Source organism: Diuraphis noxia, unplaced genomic scaffold (genome assembly GCF_037042655.1).
Source record: "Diuraphis noxia isolate RWA-SAM2 unplaced genomic scaffold, SU_Dnox_SAM2 contig0001, whole genome shotgun sequence".
Classification (NCBI taxonomy): Eukaryota; Metazoa; Arthropoda; class Insecta; order Hemiptera; family Aphididae; genus Diuraphis; species Diuraphis noxia.
In genome coordinates, this window is record NW_028301711.1 from 48,917,035 (window position 1) to 48,940,109 (window position 23,075).

General features: G+C 26.2%; 2 protein-coding genes and 1 pseudogene across 3 annotated transcripts in view; 1 reads left to right on the forward strand and 2 right to left on the reverse strand.

The window, feature by feature from the left end:
• The window catches only part of LOC107161464 (midasin), a 33,718-nt gene extending 20,707 nt beyond the window's left edge, over positions 1-13,011 (reverse strand). Inside the window, exons 1-23 of the mRNA XM_015507881.2 lie at positions 12,786-13,011; positions 10,297-10,509; positions 9,992-10,217; positions 9,759-9,903; positions 8,204-8,331; positions 7,706-7,999; positions 7,399-7,639; positions 6,446-6,617; positions 5,391-5,718; positions 5,067-5,283; positions 4,789-4,999; positions 4,263-4,728; positions 3,959-4,202; positions 3,513-3,721; positions 2,750-3,035; positions 2,575-2,685; positions 2,394-2,510; positions 2,005-2,319; positions 1,794-1,921; positions 1,525-1,703; positions 842-1,021; positions 624-787; positions 217-548 (exon numbers count right to left, since the gene is read on the reverse strand). Coding sequence (XP_015363367.2) covers positions 217-548; positions 624-787; positions 842-1,021; positions 1,525-1,703; positions 1,794-1,921; positions 2,005-2,319; positions 2,394-2,510; positions 2,575-2,685; positions 2,750-3,035; positions 3,513-3,721; positions 3,959-4,202; positions 4,263-4,728; positions 4,789-4,999; positions 5,067-5,283; positions 5,391-5,718; positions 6,446-6,617; positions 7,399-7,639; positions 7,706-7,999; positions 8,204-8,331; positions 9,759-9,903; positions 9,992-10,217; positions 10,297-10,509; positions 12,786-12,829 — 4,950 coding nt within the window. The 5' untranslated portion in view covers positions 12,830-13,011. The remainder of the gene's footprint in view (positions 1-216; positions 549-623; positions 788-841; positions 1,022-1,524; positions 1,704-1,793; positions 1,922-2,004; positions 2,320-2,393; positions 2,511-2,574; positions 2,686-2,749; positions 3,036-3,512; positions 3,722-3,958; positions 4,203-4,262; positions 4,729-4,788; positions 5,000-5,066; positions 5,284-5,390; positions 5,719-6,445; positions 6,618-7,398; positions 7,640-7,705; positions 8,000-8,203; positions 8,332-9,758; positions 9,904-9,991; positions 10,218-10,296; positions 10,510-12,785) is intronic.
• Positions 13,012-15,974: 2,963 nt separating this feature from the next.
• On the forward strand, positions 15,975-23,021 carry LOC149060845 (uncharacterized). Its single transcript, XM_089216952.1, has 2 exons — positions 15,975-16,409; positions 21,961-23,021. Exons 1-2 carry the CDS (start codon positions 16,251-16,253, stop codon positions 22,096-22,098), a joined length of 297 nt encoding a protein of 98 aa, XP_089073078.1. The 5' UTR covers positions 15,975-16,250; the 3' UTR covers positions 22,099-23,021.
• Positions 19,473-21,203, reverse strand: LOC149060846 (uncharacterized; annotated as a pseudogene). Its single transcript, XR_016189652.1, has 3 exons — positions 20,493-21,203; positions 20,215-20,428; positions 19,473-19,951 (listed from the first exon to the last, which is right to left on the reverse strand). The product of XR_016189652.1 is annotated as an uncharacterized LOC149060846 (transcript).
• Positions 23,022-23,075: the final 54 nt, after the last annotated feature.

Sequence of the window (23,075 nt, forward strand, 5' to 3'; positions counted from 1 at the left end):
TAAAATAAATATAATGAACACTTATTATTGTTATCATAAAAAATTATTGAAGCTACTAATTTGACTTTATATTCATAAATATCAACCTTGATCAGTGGTTAATACTCTGAAGCAGGTTTGGCTTGTTACAAACTAATTTTTTATTATCATAAAATATAATAGAAAAAAATAGTAACAAAAATGGGAATGTAAAAATTTAAATGTTATACATCGTACTTCATCTAATAAAATCCAATTTCCTTCTTTTAAAGCTCTTAAAAATGGACCATCTCTCCATTCAAAACTACCACCATCACCACCATCCATAGGTAAATCTGCCCCGAATAGATCTGATACATCTGTTTGTTCTGAGAGATTGATACGTGTCAATTTATGACCTGATGCTTTAGATACTGCTTGAATCAAACTTGTTTTGCCAACACCTGGACTACCTTCAAGCAAAATTGCTCGATTCTCTATCTGCATGCATCTTAATAATTTTATGACATTTGACTTAGTAGTAGGAGCGTCAAATGAAAATGCAGCAACTGATTCTAGTGGAATGTTACCTAGATGGGAAAGACAAATTTAGTATTTGAGAGTACAAAATGTGTGTAATATTTGTATAAAAATATAAGTATTACCTATAGGTATGTAGTATCCATCATATCCAAACCATTCTGGCAGACATTTTAATGGGAAGAATTCAACTAATTTTTCAAAAACTTTAACATCTTCAGTTTTTAATGATTTAGGATAATTTTTAAATAAAGAATCTTTTAAAGCATACTCAATGGCTTGATCGTAGCTAGAAAAAAAATTGAATATAATATTTGACAAGATCAATTAAAAATTAACTTACAGATGATTTATCGTATTTTTCTTGTCTAGAAAAGTCATAATAGCTCCTTCTTTATATAAGGTAAAAAATACCCGCATACTATTATAATTGATATCATAGCTTGGTATCTGGCTCATCATTGATTCAATAAATTTTACCCAAATTAAATAATCTCTGATGGTTATGTTCAACTTTAAGTAACTATGAAAGTAGTACATAAAATGTAATTGAAAAATATAACAGTATTTATAATATTATCGATTAAACAAATCCATACAAATTAAAATTATTAAATTAGTAATAAAAAAAAATTGACAAAATCATTAATTTGCAATTATTACGATTATTTATAAGAAAACAAAATTTGTATTTTTACTTAAGTAAGCAAGTTTGACAATTTAACATACACCTACAAACAATTTACATATATTCATAAAGTAGATCAGCCACTAAATGGCAGAAGATATAACACAGTATTATAGTGAACTGTTTATGAAAACTTTAAATTTAATAAAATTAGGTGCAATTTTTTTTTTAAATTTTAGAGATAAAAGCATTTTTTGTTAATTATTTCATGAGTTAGTAATTGGGCTTCTCATTTCTAGTAGTTTAGTTATCATAATATGATAGATAAAATAGCTATAGTTCATAAGTCTATTATAAAATAAGTATATAATCAAAACCATAGAAAAACAATTGCTTACTTTTTTATTTGTTCAGTAGATCTCAACCAGTTAACAAAATCAACCATTGATTTACTCAAAAATAAACTGTAATCATTAGATATCGAAAAGTTGTGATTAATAATTTGTACAAGATCATCGTTATCAGAGCAACTTTCACACCAAATTTCAGTTAAGCGATTCCTAAGTGCTGGCGATAACTAAAACCATTAATCATCAAAATATAAGTAACAAATTCCATTTAAATATTCAAGTTAAAAGTTAAGTTAACTATTTTTTCTTTTACATACTTCTTTTTTTCCATAATCACCTCCGGGATTCATCGTACCAACAAAACAAAACTCTGAGTGTGCAACAAGTTCTGATTCACCATCATCGTCTCCAATTTTTTCAGTTAGTAAAAGTTTTCTTTCAGGTTCTAGAAATCCAACAATGTATAGTTATTTATTTAACAATAGCATTTATTAATAAGGTACTATTTTGAAATATATTAAGACTAACCCAGTAGTGAATTAAAACGTTCCAAAACACTATCATCAGCCAAAGAAATTTCATCAGCTAAAAACATATGACCATGAATTATTGATTCTATTAATGGTCCGTCAACCCATTCAAAAAGTCTCTGATCATTATCTTGTTCTCTATTTCGTACAGGTCTTAGTCCACCAAGAAAGTCTGAACTTTCAGTATGCTGATGACAATTAACGGTTAACAATTTTTTTTCAGTGATTGCGGCAATCATTTGACACACTGTTGTTTTACCACAGCCAGTTTCGCCAACTAATAAAATGGGTTCATTGAACTCAATTGCTTTACCTGATAAAAACAAATAATAAGTATGAATACATAAGATTTAAATTTATGTGATTTGTAAACCATAATATACTTACAAGCAAGTACCACCATTCGTCTAATGTTTTTTGACATATAAACATGTTTAAATCCAGGAGGTGGTATTTTTATTTTTTCAAGTATATGGCGAGTTATCGGCGATGTTTCATTATTTACTGTAATTTAAATGCATTTTAAATAAAATATTAAAAAATATAGTAATTAATGAAAGTATCTCACATGTAAATAATCTATCTAAAGAAAGTGAACATTTAAAATGTTTTTCTAATACGTGTAATATAGTTTTTTCTTCTTCTGGTTTTCGAACTTTAGAAGCTAATACCAAAAAACCTAAAAAATAAAAATAAAATAAATGGTAAGAAAAAAAACAATTAGTGTATTATTAATATCTTACCTTCATCTACTAAGTGTTGATTCCAATCATAATTTTCTGATTCTTTTGCCAAACGATATCGTTCGCCCCATCTGAATAAATCTCTTAGTGTTATAAAACCATGTTTTCCAGCAAATGCAGCACTTCCTTTTCGTGTTGACTGTAGATCTTTCATAACTGATATTACTTTTTTGGCATAAGACAAAGGAATTTCACAGCGTTGAAACAATATTGTTTCCAACTCATCGGCTGGAATCTCATCAAAGTGCATTTCAATAAAACGGTTTTTGAATGCTCTTGATAATATCTAGACATAAAATTACAAGTCTAAAATCAATTGTCTTTCATTAAAGTAGAATAAAATAAATACAGTAAAATAAATTATCATTAAGATTTCATCAAAAATATTACTGAATAATATATATATATATATATACATCATATGTAAAATACAAGCATTATCAACAGCAAAATTGCCAATTTATTTAATGTAATAGGCAATAGTCATTTATTTAAACACAAATAAAATATTGTAATATTTACTTCGTTAATTTATTGTTAAACACTAACTGTAGCATGTTATAAAATTTGAAGAGAACTTCAATCTTATATTAGCATACAATCAGATATATAATACAAAACTAATAATTCTCAACGATAATTTTAAACCAATTTTTAGTATTTGAATATTTTTCTATTAATTTTCACTGTAATTTCTAATGTTTTATGTATTTAACGAGCCTTAATATTTTAATAAAAACTATAAGAATGAATATGAACTTACTTTACGTCCGCCATATAAGCCCGGAGGATTTTGAGTAGCAAATATTCTAAACCCAGGATGAGCTTTGATGGTAGTTTGTGTTTCTGGAATAAATAATTCACGATTGTCATCTAAAACACGGTTCAAAGCTTCTAACACGTCAGTTGGTGCTAAATTCAACTCATCTAATACAATCCAATGACCTTTTCTCATTGCTTCTACCAAAACACCTATGAAAATTAAAATCGTAAAATTAAATAAAGGTAATATTAATTAATAATTAATTGAAGTATAGGGCTATAAATCGACAGAATTTAGTGGAGTAAGAATACTAGTTGCCAACCTATAGTCGCGTAGAACTGATAGATAACTAATTTGAAGTTTAAGCAATACAACGTTTATGTTTTCAAAAAGTTAACAGATAAAAATTAAAACAAGAAAAGAAGTATTAAATATTTCTTACTAACCTTCTTTGAAAACTAGTTGACCAGTAATAGATTGAGCAGAATATGAACCAATGTACTCTTGTAAATCTGTGTGTTCGTGGTTATTAATACGTACTAAAACATTTCCAGATGCTGCTGCTAAATAAGTGATTAAGCTTGTTTTTCCAACACATGTATCACCTTGAATTAAAACTGGAAAGCAACTCAATGACACAGCTCGAACAAGATCACGTAAATTCTTTTTAACACTATTTGTTAAAATATACTGTAAAATATTTCAATTTTAGTTAGGCATATTATTTCATTTTAAATTTTATATCCATACTTTTTCAGCAGTAGAAGGTTCCAATATACCTTTTTGAATCCAATAACCTTCAAAATGAATAAATGATGCTTTTTTGGTTAAAGGTTTAGGAATAGGCTGATTAATAACACCTTGAATTAATTTTTCACCAAACATAAAGGTAGCTATTAATGATTCAACATGTTTATGAGAGGCGCTATCTAACTGGGTAAGAAAACTTAGACAGAAAGATTCATACAAAGATCTCTGAGCAGATTGACATGGATTTGAAGATGCAATAGACAATGCACGACAATATGTCCTTAAACTATAATGAGGTTTGTGTCCTGTGCCATCAACTAGAAAATTTTCGGCTTCACGTCTGGCAATTAAGTAAAATTTAGATATAGCGTTTAATTTTTGAGCAGAGTAGTCTGATAAATAGCAAGCTGTTAATGTAATTAAATCAGAACGATCTGTTAACTCTTCAACAAAAAATTCTGTAAATCTGAATACCAAAAATAAAATAAAATAATGAATTGAAACTTAGTAATTTAATAGACAGTACCTATTTCTTATGCCAGGAGGTAAATCTTTTTTCCCCACATCTGTTGCTGGATTCATGGCAGCCATTAATCTAAAATTTGGATGTCTAGATATAGGTTTAGAATCAGTTTTTTCATATATGGTTACAGTTCCGTCAGATTCAAGTAAACTAGATAAACATTGTAATGTTTCAGCTGAAGCAAGATTTATTTCGTCCAATAAGACCCAATACCCTAAAAATGTAAAGAAAAAATATGTTACTAGGGATATTGAATTTAAATATAATTTGTATTGCATCACCTTCTTTAACAGCTTGTATAAGGCTTCCTTCAACAAATGCAAAAGCCATAGCAGACTGACAATGTTTAAATTGAACTTCAAAACGTTTTAATTTTTCATTTAACTCCAACCAAGATTTAACAGGTTTATTATTCTTTGTGTTTTTGTTAATGGCTTTTTGTAAAACATGTTTCATTAGTTTTATCAAATTAGTCCACTCACGATTATTAAAACAAGTCTAAAACAAAAGTATATATATATATATATATATATATATATATATATATATATATATATATATATATATAACAATGTAACAATAAATGTTTATGATGGTTAATTTACCGATATATGGCCCAAAAATTTAGAATTTTGTTCAATATTAAACTCTGCTCGAAAAAGACTTTCAAACTCTTCTCGAATTGGTTTGATGATAATCTTTAATTCAACTGGTTTATATCCTCCAATAAGATCAACACTATCACTTTGTTGATTCATATTTAAAACAGTTAATTTATTTCCTGTGTGTTTTGCTAGTAGCTGAAGTGTTGACGTTTTTCCTGTACCAGTTTCACCAACAAGCAGCACGGATTCTTTAGTAGCAATTGAACAAGCAATGCGTTCCAAAAGACAAGAAGATGAACGTGTTAAAGCAAACTTTGAAGAATTTGATCTGAAAAAAAATTACACTGTATAAATTATTTAATGTACATGAGTAATATAATAGATAAACTATAAAATACAGATAATCAAACTGACTATAAACTTAATATATCAAGATTTTTAGGGAATGGAAACAATAAAATAAAATACAGTATTATCATCTATAATGCCATACATATTGGGTAAAATTACAATAATTTCAATCAAACATCTTGGAAATATGTGGGGGCCAGACCATGTTAACTGTGTCGGGTGTGTTTAACATATTCACCGCTATATGGCTGTTAGCAGTCATCTGTAATTTTCAAATTGTATATGTTTGTAGCCGCCGACGCCCACAGCGTATCATTACTACCATGAAAAATGACCATTGGCAACCATAAATTAATTTGATGATATATTATTAACTTTTAAATGATGTTACAATAATGGTGTAATGGGAACAATTACAATTTATTTTATGTAGTAAACATATTTTCTTATCATTTTTTTCAAATACAATTATTAATTGTATATACGAGTTTGGAATGACACTTAAAAATATGTTCAGCTTACTGATAATACTTAATGAGTGACCATCAGCAGTCAAATGGTAGTCAACAAAAAATAAAGTTAAGCCGTGTAAATAATTTTAAGAGCCTCTTTGGTAAAAACACTAAAAACCAACCCACTGTAGTTTATTTACTTATATACAACAATACTTCTACAATCATAGAATGAAAACATTGAATTCTTACATGTAGTTGTCTGTCAAAAAAGAACCAGTACGAGGTAATGTAACTCGGCCTGCAATACAGTGTTTCTCATCAAGTATAATAGTTGGTTTATATTCATTTATAAAAAATTCTGCTTTAGTTTTCACAACACCAATCAAAGAAGCAACATGACAAGCAAGTTCAAGTCTTGTTTCTAAAATAAATAAAAAATAATCAAAATTCAATAATTCAATACAAAACAATACATGAAATAAATAAATTTAAAATTTATAATTGTTTTAAATTAGCCATTAAAATTTGTTTGAATATATTAAATTTAAGTATAAGACATTTAAATTGTGCTAAACTCTAGCTCACGAGATAAATAGTTTTATCCACTTAGTGAGCTTAGTGGTTAAACACATTTTGGCTGTCACCCAGTTACGCTCTCTCAGGACATTAATGATTATTTTAATAAATATATGGAAGTTTTATTTAAAAGGACACTCACTGTTTAAAGAGTTAGATATAACCAAATGAATGAAATTTTGTAAGAATTAAAATATCAAATCCTAAATATATTATAATTAAATTCGAAGTATTTAAATATCAAAGTACCAACAATGATTTTTGTGTAATAACCACATAAAATATAAAAATAGTTATGTGCGGCAAACTAACATACAAAATGTTTACCATATTGACACATTAAATAAATAGAAAAAAATAGATAAACTGTAATGTAACGTTTTATTTTTTAATATAAATACTTATTTATATGTTATAAACAATCAATAGTGAACCTAACAAATTAATGTTTTAATGTTGTATAAAAATTGGATAAGATAAAACTATAAATACTATTTCCATTTCAACTAGTAAATCGTACAAAACATTATTTTTAAGGATTAATTGTTAGATGATGTAGTGTCCTCTTATCACTACTTAGTGGTACTAATTAATTTAATCATATTTTAAGTTTGTAACTTATGTACTTGGATTTGCAGCACTACAGCAAAATATGTCAATTGCATCTTGGATTACTTTTAAAGCTGATTCACTTGATGTCACATCATATTCTTTAACAATCCTTGCACACCATTTCATCAAATCTCTAGTAGACGTTAATCTTCCATTTTTTTTTAAACTCAATATAGCATCACTATTATGAAATCCAGCAGAAAATAATAAGAAAACATCAATTATTTTTGGGGCGATTGTCTTTAATATAGGAAACTAAAAAAAAAAAACATGAAGTTTATTTATTATTTATTTATAAATATGAGGACAATTGAAATTTACCTTAATTTCAATAACTTCAATTAGTTCATTTTTGCTAAGAGGTTCGACATTTATTTGGATATAGTGTTTTCCTAATAAATCCGTTGCAATGTTTTGCTTATGATAGTAACCACTAGTAGTAGTTATAACTCTTTGAGTGAAAAACAGTTGAAATCCAGTAGCTGGAATAAGTCGATCTCTAAATCCAGGAACAGTTAGTGATCGACTTTCTACAAGAGAGACGAGAACGGCGGCTAAATCACTAGAAGCTGAATCAATATCTTCAAGCAATAGCCATTTTCCTTCAGTTACAGCCTAAATATTAAAAATAATAAGATATTTTTTTCAAATATAAAACATAAAATTACTTTTATTTAAGTAATTCTTTAATTAAATTATGTCATATTGATAAATAACTGTACACATTAAAAACATATTGGTAAAAAGATAAATATTTTTTTATGTAAATTCAAGCTAATAATAATGATAATATAGGTAACAAAATTCTTAGCAACAAACCTTTGTTAGTGCTCCTGGCTGCCAAACAAATTCTCCAGGAATGTCTGTGCAATGATATGATCCTAACATCATCTTAGAATCTGTTTCATCGCCCAGTTGAACAGTAAGTAATTTTTCATCTGTATGTCCTATTTGAGATATTAAACATAACTAACTATAAGCCATAAAATAACATTTTTATTTAATTCAATTGATATACAGGATAACACAAAAATGACCCTAGTGTCATATCTAAGGTTTTTATTATAATTTAAATTAAATTTTTGCTAATAAGTGAACCATTAATGCTTAAAAATGATATTTTTAAGAAATTGATTTCTATCCACTGTTTACAGAAATTTTCCAACACAGGGTTGATTAAAAATATTTTTGAAGAATCAATAAGGACATTTTTGATCAGAACATTTATTGATGATTCATCGTAACAAAACAAGTGATAGATTAAATTTAAATTTAAAAAATATATATAATTATATGAATGGATTTTACAGCAAATGTATGATATAAAAACAAATATTTATAAAATAAAATATGCAATCTCTATTATTTCTAAAGTTTATGTTAAAATTAGAGCCTGGATTTTAATGCAGTGTATATTTTTTTTTTGGTTGATCTTAGACAATGCATTCAAAGTACATAATTTGTACTATGTTTAGAATGAATAATATTGCTCCAAAACATACAGGTTGACATCATAGCAGCATCAAGTCAATTGTTCAGTTTTTTTTTTTTATAAAATAATAAGTAATATATTTATTTTATTTATTAATTCCAAATAAAAATACCAAACTGTATAAGAAAAATAACATAAATTATGTTTTTTAAATTAGTTTTGAGGTAAAATGCATTTTTGGCTATTTTTTAGAGCATATTTGTATGGATTTAAGTGCATTTAAATCAAGGCACTAGTTATAATTATAACTTGGACCTCTATAAAATGTCTAGTACTGTCAATATTAACACATTCAATGTCATAGGAGTATTTTTTTAATCTGATGCCACACACCGCATATCTACTGCAACACACGCAGGATTATAAAATATATATATGAAAAAACGAACTGAAAAGAACTTTTTGTTAATATGTTCCGATTGGCTGTGATAAATAATAAAACAGTCCCTGTATGACCAAATTATTATAGGAATTTATTTTCATAAACTAGTAAAAATCAGGGATCGGCGTTGGCCTGGCGAGCCCTACTACCAACACTGACCCGTAATCGGCAGCAACGATAAATGTGATATATTTGATTAGTGGTGAATTGCTCCATACTGAAAACAATAACTATATATGCAATGTCAGAGTTTGTATTTTTTATGATAATTCAGTTTTTAAGTGAGTTATGATCATTTATAATCTACACTACATTATTTGCACAAAATTTGATAAAAAAATTGAACTATTATTAAAAAAAAACTGCACACAAACACAGAAAATGTTATATCATCACTGAAACAACAAATTTGAATTTCCGTCCAATTAATATAAAATACAAAAAATGTTAGTATAAAAGTTATAAAATATTCAAAAATGAATTGATTGAATTGTACAAACCAGTAATATTTGCTAAATAATGTACCAAAGCACTTTTGCCACTCCCAACAGGTCCGACCAAACAAACTACTTTGCCTGCCGAGACAGCTAATGATAGATTTCTTAAATTTTGTTTTGTAGAATTGACAAGTATAAGATCACCAGGCTATATAATTAATATTTTAACTCATTAGTACAATATTAGTGCATGTTATTTTAACTTTGTTGAATGATTTAGATTAACGATGATGTACCTGTTTTTGAGGCCCAACTATAGACAGAGCCACTTCTTCAACAGTTGTGTACTGGTCTGGGTCTGGTATATATGATTTTATATAGTCTTTACTATTTGAAATGGAATTTAAATGGTATTTTAGTATATTTTCTTCATTGGTTTTATCATCCATGTGAAGTAAAATAAGATTATTTTTTTCTGATTCAGTCAATTGCAATATTATTGACATGCATTGACAAGCCAACCTTAAAAAATAATGACATAAAATTACTAACTTTTTGTTTTGATTGTACCTATAAATAATTTTTTTTTAAATTGTTTTACCAAACAACATATTTGTCACTATGACTTAAGTAGCAATTGGCAAATTCTGACCAATCCCAAAGATTTCGAAAATGTTCCGCTGCCAAAGTTAATGAACGTAAAACATCTTCAACAATTTTTAAATCTGTATCGGTCATTTTCTTTTTCTTTGCTATTGATGGTGAATTGTTAATCCAAGGTGGTGGATGTTCAGAGTAATAATCAAGTATTATTCTAAAAATATATGAATAAAATAATTAATTTAAAAACATTATCAGATTCCAAATTAGACAAAAAAAGTACCTAATAATTTTTATTTATAATTATTTAAAATAAAAACTAAACTGTTACATTAAAATTTTTTTAAATTATCAAGATTGAAATTACAGTGAAACCTTCAGAAACATCAGACACTCTCAGTTGCTAACATTTTGTAGAAAGTTTGTAGTTGGTTGTCAAGAGAATGTCTGCTATTTAGAGGTGTCTATCAGGAGATAAATCACTGTATTAATGTAGGTATAAGCCAAAATTGTAAGAACAACTATTATAACTCGAACTTATATAAATCATTCTTAGAATACATACACTGGCTACACTAAGAATTATGATTCTAGAAAAAATAATACGCAACAACAAATATAACATAACTTGAATCGATTTAACATAAAAATCTAAAAATGATAGTCACAAAATGGTATCTAGACAATATTACATTTATATCACATACCTACCTACACCAGAATATATTTACTAAACTTATTATATTGGTTAAAGAAATGACTAAATAAAAAAGTATAATAACAAAAAAAAATGTTTTTGTCCGGTTAACGCATATCCCCATTATTCTATACACAAAACTATTGCTTGTAGTTATCCGCATTTCATTGGTTGGCAATGTTAATAGAATATAATTTAAGCGGAGAACCTCGCGATAGACAAAGCAAGGATGGTATGCGTATCACAAAGTTGTGATCATACCTATTTATTTAGGCATGGTTAAAAGCCCATAAACATAATATTAACTTATTTATTTTATTAAAATGAATTACAACTAATAGGAATCAAAGCCATTTATGTGGTAAACGGAAAAAAAACCACAGAAAAAAATCCAAAAAATAAAAACCAAATTTTTAAATTTTGCTATATTATGTCATATAACATTATTATAATATCTTTCCTCCTCCAGTTAGGTTAAAAAAAAAATAATATCAATTAAATTCAATTTTTAAAATATATTTTTCATTAAATATGGCATAGTTTTAATTAAAAGGTCAGTAATGTCACATTGTATATATATATATTATTTTCAATTATTCAAAATTTACAAATTTGGTTACAAAAGTATACAACAGATAGAACACCTGGGCAGTTGAATTATTGATCTACATTTTTAATTAGAAAATTAAAACTTATGTCTAATGAAATATGACATAATAATATATGGCAAAATATAAAAATTTGGTTTTTATTTTAATGGTTTTTTTCTTTGGTTTTTTCCCTGGTCTTTTATTCCTTTGGTTTTTAATTTTTTGGTTTTTTTTGGGGGTTATTTTTTCTTGTTTTTTTTCCGTGACTCCATTTATATATATCTTATTTAATTTTTTTACATAATTATTACCATATTATCTACACAGCAATGATGCTAAGTTAAGTAATGCTAAATTACTAAAATAAGAATGCTGGTTCATGCAACTTTATAATAATTATTATAGATACATTGTATTCTACATTAACACGACAAATTAGATGAGTATTTATGAACAATTTCAACTCCAAGTTTTGACCGAAAATTAAATGACAATAAATCTAAGCCTTTTTTGTTAAACTGTGAAAAATTACATAAATGCAACCACCAAACTGTAGCAAGATTTTTTAATAATTCTATAATTATTTTATAGCCCAATATAATTATGCATGAGAATGTGTTATTATTTGTATCTGATGCCGCGCATACATATTAAAAGCCAGTAAAGCATGAAATGCTGAAATTCATTTTTTTTTATTACCTACATTTTACTATATTATATATATATATATATATATTATTTTTTTTTTTTATAATACATATTATGAATTCTTAACACATATTATTTATGTATAAGTATTAAGGACACACCTATTTTGGTTATATAAATACATATAAAATTAAGTCCTAGTCATGATAAAGTAAATGGTTTTTTCATTATGATATTTGTAATTGTCTATTAAAAGTTTTAAAATGTGGTTCTTTTACTCAACGACATTATGATAATTATATTAGTTTTGGGTATTTCACAAATCATAAGATACCTATCCTATAAATATTTTGAATGGTCAGGTAAAAAATACATAAGTAACTAAGTGATTACTTTTTTAAGTACTCGGGGACTTACCAATGGTTTTAAAATAAGAATATTGGGGCATTTATAAGAAAACCCATCACAAAGGAAGGAATATTATGAATAGAGCATATAGTTTACATTTCAAAAATACTAAATTTTACTAAAATACTAAAATGAATATTTCTTTACCTCAGCTCGTCCGCGGCTAATACGGCGGGTTTTTCTTGGTCCATTAGATACAATTTGTCAAAAACGTAATAATCAAAAACATACAAAGGGAATAATGCAGTTTATTCATCTACTATACGTAAATAAATTGTACAGCAAAAAACTTTGAACTGACGCATACGCCGAATAGACTATGGCACATGAGAGTATGAGACACGGGAAGAAATATTGTGATGCCAGAAAAAGACGATCACGAAATACACGTGAGTTGCATGAAGATTAAAATATCATGAAGTTAGGAACGAAACACTCAAACTTGATAACGATATGATTGTAGTAACAGTTAGCGGCGTATTTTGGGAGATATAAAAATATTTTTATATATCTGTGGGAGATATTAAGTATGCCTCCATCAAGGAGTGGAGGTAGGTAATAATTTATTATACTGTCGTCGTAAAAAACTAAAATGAGCCGTTGCGTTTCACGTTACCCCCATTGGCCTCACTACCGAAAGTCAAAACCTCAAAACATTGCATTTTTACATACGAATCGTAGGTATGATTTATTATGGACGTGTAGTTATGACTATTCTCTTTCATATTTCCTAATTTATTTCAATTATTTTCTTAATCTTTTTACTAGATAATTGAATGTAGTAATAACTAATATGATTAGAAAAACCTATGATAAATTATAATTTAAAAAGAAAAAACTAGACATATTTTATAACAGTATATTTATTTATTTATTATTCATACAAAAGTAAGAAATAATTATTTTATCATTTTCTTTCGTGTTATTATTTAAGACAATGTCTGTCTTGGGCCAGCTAGTTAAAATTTATAATCATCACATTTATTATATTTTCAAATTTTTAAATAAAATTATTTTTTAAAGTTTTTAAAAAAAACTTTATTTTGAATACCATGAAATTTTATTAGATTTAAGCCTAGTTTTTGAACTAATGAAGCTAAATATAATCTGCTGAGCATAAATTTACTGTTAATTGTTATCTACTTATAAGACGAGGGAACAAAATATTAGGCATTAAAGTAATAAACGCATTGAATAAATTGCATCTATTATATAAGAACATAAATATTTACATAAATTAAAATACCATTTATTTGTTTTAATGTTTGATTGTAGTTAACAAATTAATTATTTTTTTAATTTTATTAAATTAAACTTTCATTCTTTATTTTTTTATTTAAATATCCACAACAAGCAACTTATAGATAAATGTATAATTACTATAAATCTGTAACCAAGTAGACATAAGCCTAACATGTTAAATTGAATAAACTATATATTTCTCAAACCTGTCAATGTGTGAAAGAAATGTATCAATAATAATAAAAAAAAATTAAAATGCAAATTATTGAGAGATATATTCATCAAAACTATAGTAATATAAAAAATAAATAGGTTCCTACAAATTACAGTCTATAAATTGGATTGGGAATGTAGGTACTTCATATAGTCTCTATTACCTATCTAAGCTATACTTGGTAAAACAATTATTTGGCATCTGAAATTCTAAAAATATGTGTTTTTATTTTTGTATTCATTTACTTTTTATTAATTAATTTAAACAATAAATCATTAAAAATGAGATACCTATAATTTCAAATAATGGCAGGGGTTAAAGTGGGGGGGGGCGCAGGAGGACTCAGTCCCCTTACCTCTGACGGCGGTTAAAAGCGTCCCCTTTAACAAATTAGGATTTCATACATTATACACTATACATAAAATTATATATGGAATGCTTAAAACTATATGGAGAAATTAGTCCCTTCTGGAATTTTTTTCCCACTTTAACCTCTGAATAAAGGTGGTGATAAGATATAATTTGTATGCATTCCATAAGTCTTAAAATATATATGTACTGTTAACTTTATATTTTACATATTTTTATTAAAATTGATTGACATTTTTGTAAAATAAAAAATAACATTTTACAAAACATTATAAAATAACATTTGTGGAAGTGACAACTTTGTTATAGGTACCTACCTAATGTTTTATTTATATTTTTATGTTATTATAATTTATCATTTTTACTACTCAAAGATATGGACTCATAAGTCAAAAGTCAATACCAGTCGCCTGGAAACTTGGATTATTTATTCCCTCTTAGTTTTTACTCATCAGAGTAAGTATATGTCTCTCTTATTTTGGGACAATGTTAATATAATTTATTTCTTATTTGAGAATTTACAGTCACTACCTATTGCACTTCTTAAATAAAAACAAAAGTATTAGGCACCTCAAAAGCCAAGTAAGTAAATTATATAGGGGAAGTTTAGGAGAAGTCATAGATAGATGCCAATAAACATATGTTTGTCGATAACCTGCAGTAAAATATTATAGTTAGCTATTAGTTAGGTAATGTCGTTCATGGTATTTATGTATATATTAATAAATTATATTATATATTTATTCATTGTATGTAAACTTACTAAATAATGTTATTCTGAACAAAAATTTAAACGATAAAACATGTTTTTGGTAGGAAAAAAATCAAATTTGTACCCAAATAATGAAACACCATACCGAACTAGCCTCTAAGGCGATAAGTCGAATTCTATGAGTCCCTAGTCATCGTGCCTTTTCATGTACACAAGTAGTACATTAAGAAACTGGTCTAGAGAACTCCTAAATAGGGGGAAAAAACATTTTCTGAGATTCTGTTAATGAACGGTCTCCTCTTCACGTTATTCATGTTTGTATATTTTCTATGTTATCCTCATTAATTGTTTTTTTATTGCAAACAGATTGAATATATTTAAATATAAAAAAAAAAAAAAGTAGCACATTAGTCTAGTACAATAATTATACAACTGTACAAATGACACACAACAGTCTATTTACTCTATTTAATCGGTGTGACAATGAAACTTTAGACTTTATAAGTAATAAGTCTTATGTTATTAATTTTTTTTTTTAGGTACTTTTGATTAATGAACATATTTTGAACTATTTAATAGCATTTAATCGTTTAGTAGGTAGTCTTTAATCATTAGTTTTCTCTTTATTCTGGTATAAATACCTTAAATACTAAAATGTAAATACGCAGTAAATTAGAATAGTATTGACAGTGTATGCATTTTTGAAGTTTTATGATAACAACAAAATACGATTTACTCATTTTTTATTTACGCCCATTATGCTTTAAAAATACGACGGAAAAAGTTATCATTTGATATCAGCCTGAAATCCATGGATAATGATAGTGAATTTTTTAACGAATGTTGATTATTCATATTTTACCATTTAATACTTTATTCATTCATTGTTTGGTAGTTAGTACTTCATTAGCTAACTGCGTGATTACGGCATTAAGTAGGTATTAAGTCGAATGTGTCTGAGAGTGGAAACAAATCAAAATTCATAGTTTATATTAAATGCGTTTGCGTGCGCTGTTGCAATTAATCAGCTCATTACATTTTGGAAATCGCTCATAATATAAACAATACTGTTATAATGGCCGTGGACAACTTGAAACAGTTTGTTTTTCGCAACAAGGAAGTTCTCATGTTTATAGTGGGATTTGGAGTGATGCACATTGGCTGGTATAATTTGCAGCGCAACAGTTCCTTGAATAAAGCAATAGCAGCAACTCGCGATAAAGAAACAATTAAGGTAAGCATTGCTGGCTTGAGGTATATCTAACTTCTTTTGATATCTCAGAAAGGTGCACTCATGTTTGGCATGCAGCATTTCATTTAAAAATATATCTACTCTATTACGTAAAGCAATCTAGAGTCTCTGCGATATAATTTGGAACAACTTCAGAAACTTTTATGTTTTCAAAGATTTTTAAAGAATAATTTATAGATATTACCTATTATATAAAAGTGTGTGTATTAAATTATTCATATTAAGTACCTATTTAATAAAATTATATAGGTAATTAAAATGCTAAATTGATTTCAAACGAAATAGGTATTTAGTCAGATTTATGAAATGTAATTAATATACAGTCATAACTCATAGGTAGTTTCTTAATATTTTGTTATTATTGTCCAACTGATCAATGGTCATCATTACATAAATCAGTTTTGCAATGCCTAGTTGTTTTCCATACAGCATCATCATGATTTATACTTTTTAGATATAAATAATTAATCATTAAAGATAGGTTGATACTATAGTACCTATTAAGTTAATCTATTTTATGTAATATGAGTGGCCTACCAAATTTTACCTGTAGTTTACCAGTTAAATCCCCAACGACCCCAATCCAAGTGGCAGAACTCAATTGATTTTTTGAATTTTAATAGCATTGTCTTACTTGTGATAACTAATAAGCATACACATATAAATCACTAACTTATGAATGATTGTACATACTAATATAAAAAGTGCATAGTATGATAAAAATGTATTGAACAAAATATAGATATATATAATATTTAATTTAAAAATGGTTTGGCATGTTGGAATCTCAATTTCTCAACAACATTTAATTTTTTGAAAAATGTCTACTTTGTCTATGTCTTAAGAAATCATTTTAACTTTTTTTTAAAATTTAGTTTATGTCTTAATGATATTACATAAATAGTAGCATTAATTTCATAAATTGTAATAAGCTTATTAATATTAGAAGCTACTAAATACTGTAAGTCACTAGATTTGTTGTATCTGTTTACATTACACTTAATACAAACGGATATAGCGAACCTAGTGATTGACAGCAATAGCTTCCAGACGAATAGGCAGATTTTTTTAAAGGGGGTTTTTTAATGTAATATTTTAGTAAAATTTGCTAGAGGGATTGTTCAAAATCTAATACATTTTTGGTTTATACTTTCTGATGGGTAGGCTTAACAGCCAAAATACCTCCAGACTACACACTTAGGGCCGGTATTTCAATATCTACTTAAGCTTAAGCTTAAGGTTAAGTGAAGCTTAATTATGATTTTCGGTATTTCAATCTATGTTTAAGAGATAAGCTCCCTTAGCATCGGTTTATCTTAAGGAACGCTCTGGGTATGGTTTAACGAGTTTATCCTAAATAATTATTCAATAGTTATCAATTACACATGCCATATCAATATTGCATTTATGAAGTTATTTATTAATATATTGTTTTAGCTTATAAAATATATTTATTTAATTATTAAATATGCATACTTCATCATCAAGTTCAAGTGATGATGAATGTGTAATTGAATTTGTAAGTAAACTTGGAAGGACAAGAAAACCTAGAATTTTTTGTAAACGTGCAGATCATTTTATTGAATGGGATGAAAATGAATTTTATAACAGATTTCGTTTAAGTAAACGATGTGCTAATATTGTACTGGATCTTATAGCATTTAAAATTGAATCTCCCAGAAATCGGTAAGAAAAAATTAAATATTAAAAAAATAATACAATTGATTGGAAATCTTTATTTAGAAGTCATGCAGTAACATTGTCGCAAATGATTTTATTCACAATTTGTTTCCTTGCGTCTGGTTGTATGTTAATCACTGCAGGAGATTTTGCAGGAATTCATAAGACAACTGCTGGAAAATATATTTGGAAAGTTTTACAGGCAATAGCTCAATTGAAAAAAAAGTTTTTAATGTCTTCTAATGATCCAGTAGTTCTTCAAAGTATTAAAAAAAATTTTTATTCTATTGCGAAATTCCCAAAAGTTGTTGGTGCATTGGATTGTACACATGTAAAGATACAATCACCTGGTAACATTTTAATGAATAATATAAATAATATTAATGCTTAAATTATTAAAAACACATTTATATAACAGGGGGATCAAATGCAGAGGTATATAGAAACAGAAAGCAGTTTTTTTCATTAAATGTACAGGCAATTTGTGATTCAAATTTAAAATTACTTGACGTAGTTTCGTGGTGGCAGGGGTCAGCCCATGATTCCCGAATTTTTCAACATTCAAAAATATGCTCACGTTTTGAGAATGGAGAATTTAGGGATAGTATTCTCATGGCAGATAGTGGATATCCTCTCAACAAATATTGCATTACACCACTGTTGAATGTGGAAACTCCAGCAGAAAACTTGTTTAATGAATCACAAATCAGAACAAGAAATCCTATAGAAAGAACGTTTGGTGTGTGGAAAAGAAGATTCCCAATTTTATCTACAGGGATTAGATTAAATATAAGGAAAGCGCAATGTTTAATTACGGTCACAGCTATTTTACATAATATTGCAACAATAGAAAAAGAACAAGTACTACCTCCATTACCAGTAGAAATTGAAGAAGCCATTAATTTTGTAAATAATATTCCACATAATCTGGCAAATAACCGTATTAATAATGTTAATAATAATAACATTAGAGATCCATATATTATATATACGTTACTTTGAAAATTTATTGTAAATATTACAATAACACAAGTCAAAACTAATACAAATAAACAAAGTAAAATATTAAAATATATAATAATAATAATGATACATTTTAAATAATAATTAACAAACATTTAAAATTAGGTATCACATGAGTAATTAAATTTGTATAAATAATAATATTTTAATAAACATATAAATAGGTAATAAGTATTGTAATAGCACTACTAATAAAAAAAAAAATTTAAAAAATATATGTATAATACAAATTATTTGTAAGTTAGCAATAATTTGCTACCTATTTAATTACTATAAAATATTAAAATATATAATAATAATAAACTTCAAAGACTAAACATTAATAACAATCACATAATAAAATTAATTTACCTATCACAGCTGTGTCATGTACTTTTTTTCTTTTTGGTATTAAATTTATTTATTCAATATTTGATTTAAATTATTCATTTTTATTTACTTAAGCTAATTTTTTAATAATAACAACATATACTATTTAATTAACAATATATAATGTATTAACAACAAAATAACTAGAAACTTTTTACTTTGTATTATTTTAATACATTTGTTTATATATTATATACTGTGAAAGTGTGAAATACGAAATAAAGCCAAATTAACCTAACATAACTTAATTTATTGATTCTAATTTTCTTTTTTTAATTTGTAGCTCAACTTGCAGTATTTCTATTTCAATAGCATGTTTTTCTTTCATTTGCTGAATTTCAAGCTGAATTTTGGCTTTATTTAGAGAGGCAATACCTAATTTTTCAACTGCAAGGTTGCACCATTTTTTATTTGTGGTTGTACCAGTATACTTTTTTGGTTTTTCATTAATAGTATCATGGTCCTATAAAAAATAGATAATTAATAATAAAATGTGATATTATAATATGATATCTATATAAAAATGTGTACAGCACCTAACCTATTAAAATAACAGTACATTTTTTTGTTGAGTTTTTAAGTTTTTAAGATTTTAAAATATTTTTATTATAATATACTTATCAAAATACAGATTGTAAGTACCTATACCTTAAAAACATTAAACCACAAACATTCTGTACTTACTACTTAGGTATTATATTAAGTTATGTCTTATTATATTAGTAAATGCTTAATTACCTGTGAAAGATCTGAAGATGCAGGTATATTTATAATTAATGGTTCAGATACTTTAGTTTTCAATAACGCTGGAGAATAATCGTTCCAATTTTGCTTTCCAGGATAACTTCACATTGAATCAAAAACTGTTTCTGAAGTTGACTGTTTGTTAATAACATTTTCATTTTCCTTATCATTATCATTACCATTGTCTTAAAAATATATATATTTAAAATATAATATGTTTATTAAATGTAAGCATACAATATAACTAACCAGATTCATCAGTTAAATCACAATCAAATTCTGCATCATTTCCGGTTGCTTGAATATTAATAAGGTCAAGAGTTTCTATAAAAAAAAAATATTTCAGATTGACTATAAATGATAGAATTTTTGGCTGATCCACCTCCAGTCCCTTTTAAATATGATTTTTCAGAAGTCACTTTTTGTTTCAGTGTTTTTTTTAAATTTTCTCTTTTTTAAAATATTTACAGGACGGTGTTCAAGTGATCTATTGATGCTATTGAATTCATTAGTTAAGTCGTCCCAACTTGATTGCTTCTGTTTCCAAGTCAATGAATCAGATTTCTTACACTCAATTTTATTCCATCGTTTATGTACTAATGTTTGTAAAAGCTCTACTTCATCAAAAGTAAAATTTGCACTTCTTTTGGCCATTTTAAGTAACAAACTAAAAATCTATTATGATTAAATATTTAATAAATTTAATTCTTTACAATTTTTAACTTCCTTTTTATTTACTAAATTAAATTTTATTATAAGTCAATAGGTATTTTTTATAGGTATAAGTATAATACCATTAATACCAATGGTGGGACGTGGGTACGGGCTACAACTAAAAAAGGAAAAATTGAAAATTGAAACTTCAATTAATGAGTTAATACGATGATAAGTGATAACAATGATAACATGCTAATAAGATAATATGCTAATATGCTAATATAAATAGTTTTTTTGAAGCTTAGCTAAGTGTAAGATTGAAATGAATTGAACTACATGTTTACCTTTAAGGTTCACCTTAATCGTGGATTTTGGTTTAACTTAAACCTAGGATAAACCACTATTGAAATACCGGCCCTTAGTAGCTTCCAATATTTAAAGTAGGCTTACCTAGTTATCTGTAGCTATAAAATCAATGGCAGTAGTATAAAATATGTGCATTTTATTTAATTATAGAAGTAATAAGCATGTTTTCTAATTCAAATTTTATAGCTTTTCATGTTATTTATACATTTTGTATTGCACTGTATTGTCTATTGTAAATTTTATAGACTTTGTTATGTTTTTGGCAATCAACTAAACTGATCAAAACCTTGAAAGATTTTCAGATCCTCACAAAGTAGTGGAGTATCTAATTGGGAATATTTTCAAATTTCAATTTGTTTCTAATGTTATATATTATATGTTGCATGTTGGTACTTCTACATATTATAATCATACATTTTATAAATATAATAAATTTACAAACATATTTTCAAATTTCAATTGTTTTTTAACTTTTTTGTTCATAAAATTGTAATTTATAAATATTAAAATTTACCAAGTTTTTCTTTGTGTAAACCTACAGTCTCCAGAAACTACCAAGTATCACATAGAGTGCTCCTCTAAATTTAAAAGCTTACAATTATAAACCAGTATTACACTATTAGTTTTATAAAATATATTAATGTAATGTAAAAAACTGTATGTAAATATATGATTTATTTATTTTTACTTTAAGGAATATAAACGATTAGAACGTGAGATTAATGCAAATTGGTCAGAAAAAACATCTTCACAACAACAGCATCAACCTCAAACATCCGGTTTGATTTTATCTTCTGCAACATCATTTACAGAAAAATCTAATACTCAATAATTATACATGTATTAATCTTAAAAACAGTTAATTTGTGTATTAATTATATATATATATATAATAATGAATAGTTATGCAAAAAAATATATATCTGTTTGTGAAAAATATAAGAATAGCATTATTTTTAGACAGCAACTAAGTACTAACTGAGACTTGAAAATGTAGACTAAAATTATATTTATTATATTGTGATATACAAATGTTTTCTAGTCTCTAAAATGATAATTATGTAACAAGTGTAATAGATTGCTATTCTAATATGCTTATTCATGTATGTGTGTATATATATAATATATTATGTAGTAACTAGCTAAATTATTACTTTACTACTTAATAGTTATTTTTTCATTGATAAATATTGTCACTTGTTTTATTTATTGATAATAAGATATGATTTAAATGTTAACATCATAATAGATTTATAGATTAGAAGCATTTTGTTAAATTTTAACATAATACAATGATATATCAAATCATCAAAAAGGTATTCTTTATATTTTTATTTCAATGTAAAGTAAATACTTTGTGAAATAGTTAGTTGACACCACCACGGCACCACACTGTTTCACCACTTCTGAACTCTAACTATGTCCAGACCAGTACACTATGCTAGTATGTAAAGAAAATTATTCTGCTATGAAGTGATTAACTCAAATATAAAAGATGGTAGTTCTAAACTAAACACTTAAACATCGAGCAAAACCTACTTTACATTATTGGTTAAATAAATTATAATTAAAAAAAAAAAAACCTGATTAGATAGATTCATAATATATTATATATTTTTGTTACAAATTCTTTTAAAATGTATTTAGAATATGTATTTCAATACTTAATGTCATTTGTATTTGAATAATGTATTAATGTAATCAAATACTTTACAAATAATTTTTTGCTTACTTTAATAAATGTATACGTTCTGAGATTGTTGATACATACATAATTTAATAGGTTCAAGAGTTTTAGATGTAGTGTAT

What these genes read in the sequence shown, in the direction of transcription:
- LOC149060845 (XM_089216952.1), top strand. Translation starts at nt 16,251, where the DNA reads ATGGCCGTGGACAACTTGAAACAGTTTGTTTTTCGCAACAAGGAAGTT. An exon ending in GCGATAAAGAAACAATTAAG is followed by an intron (nt 16,410 to 21,960) that starts GTAAGCATTGCT and finishes TTTTACTTTAAG; the next exon opens with GAATATAAACGATTAGAACG.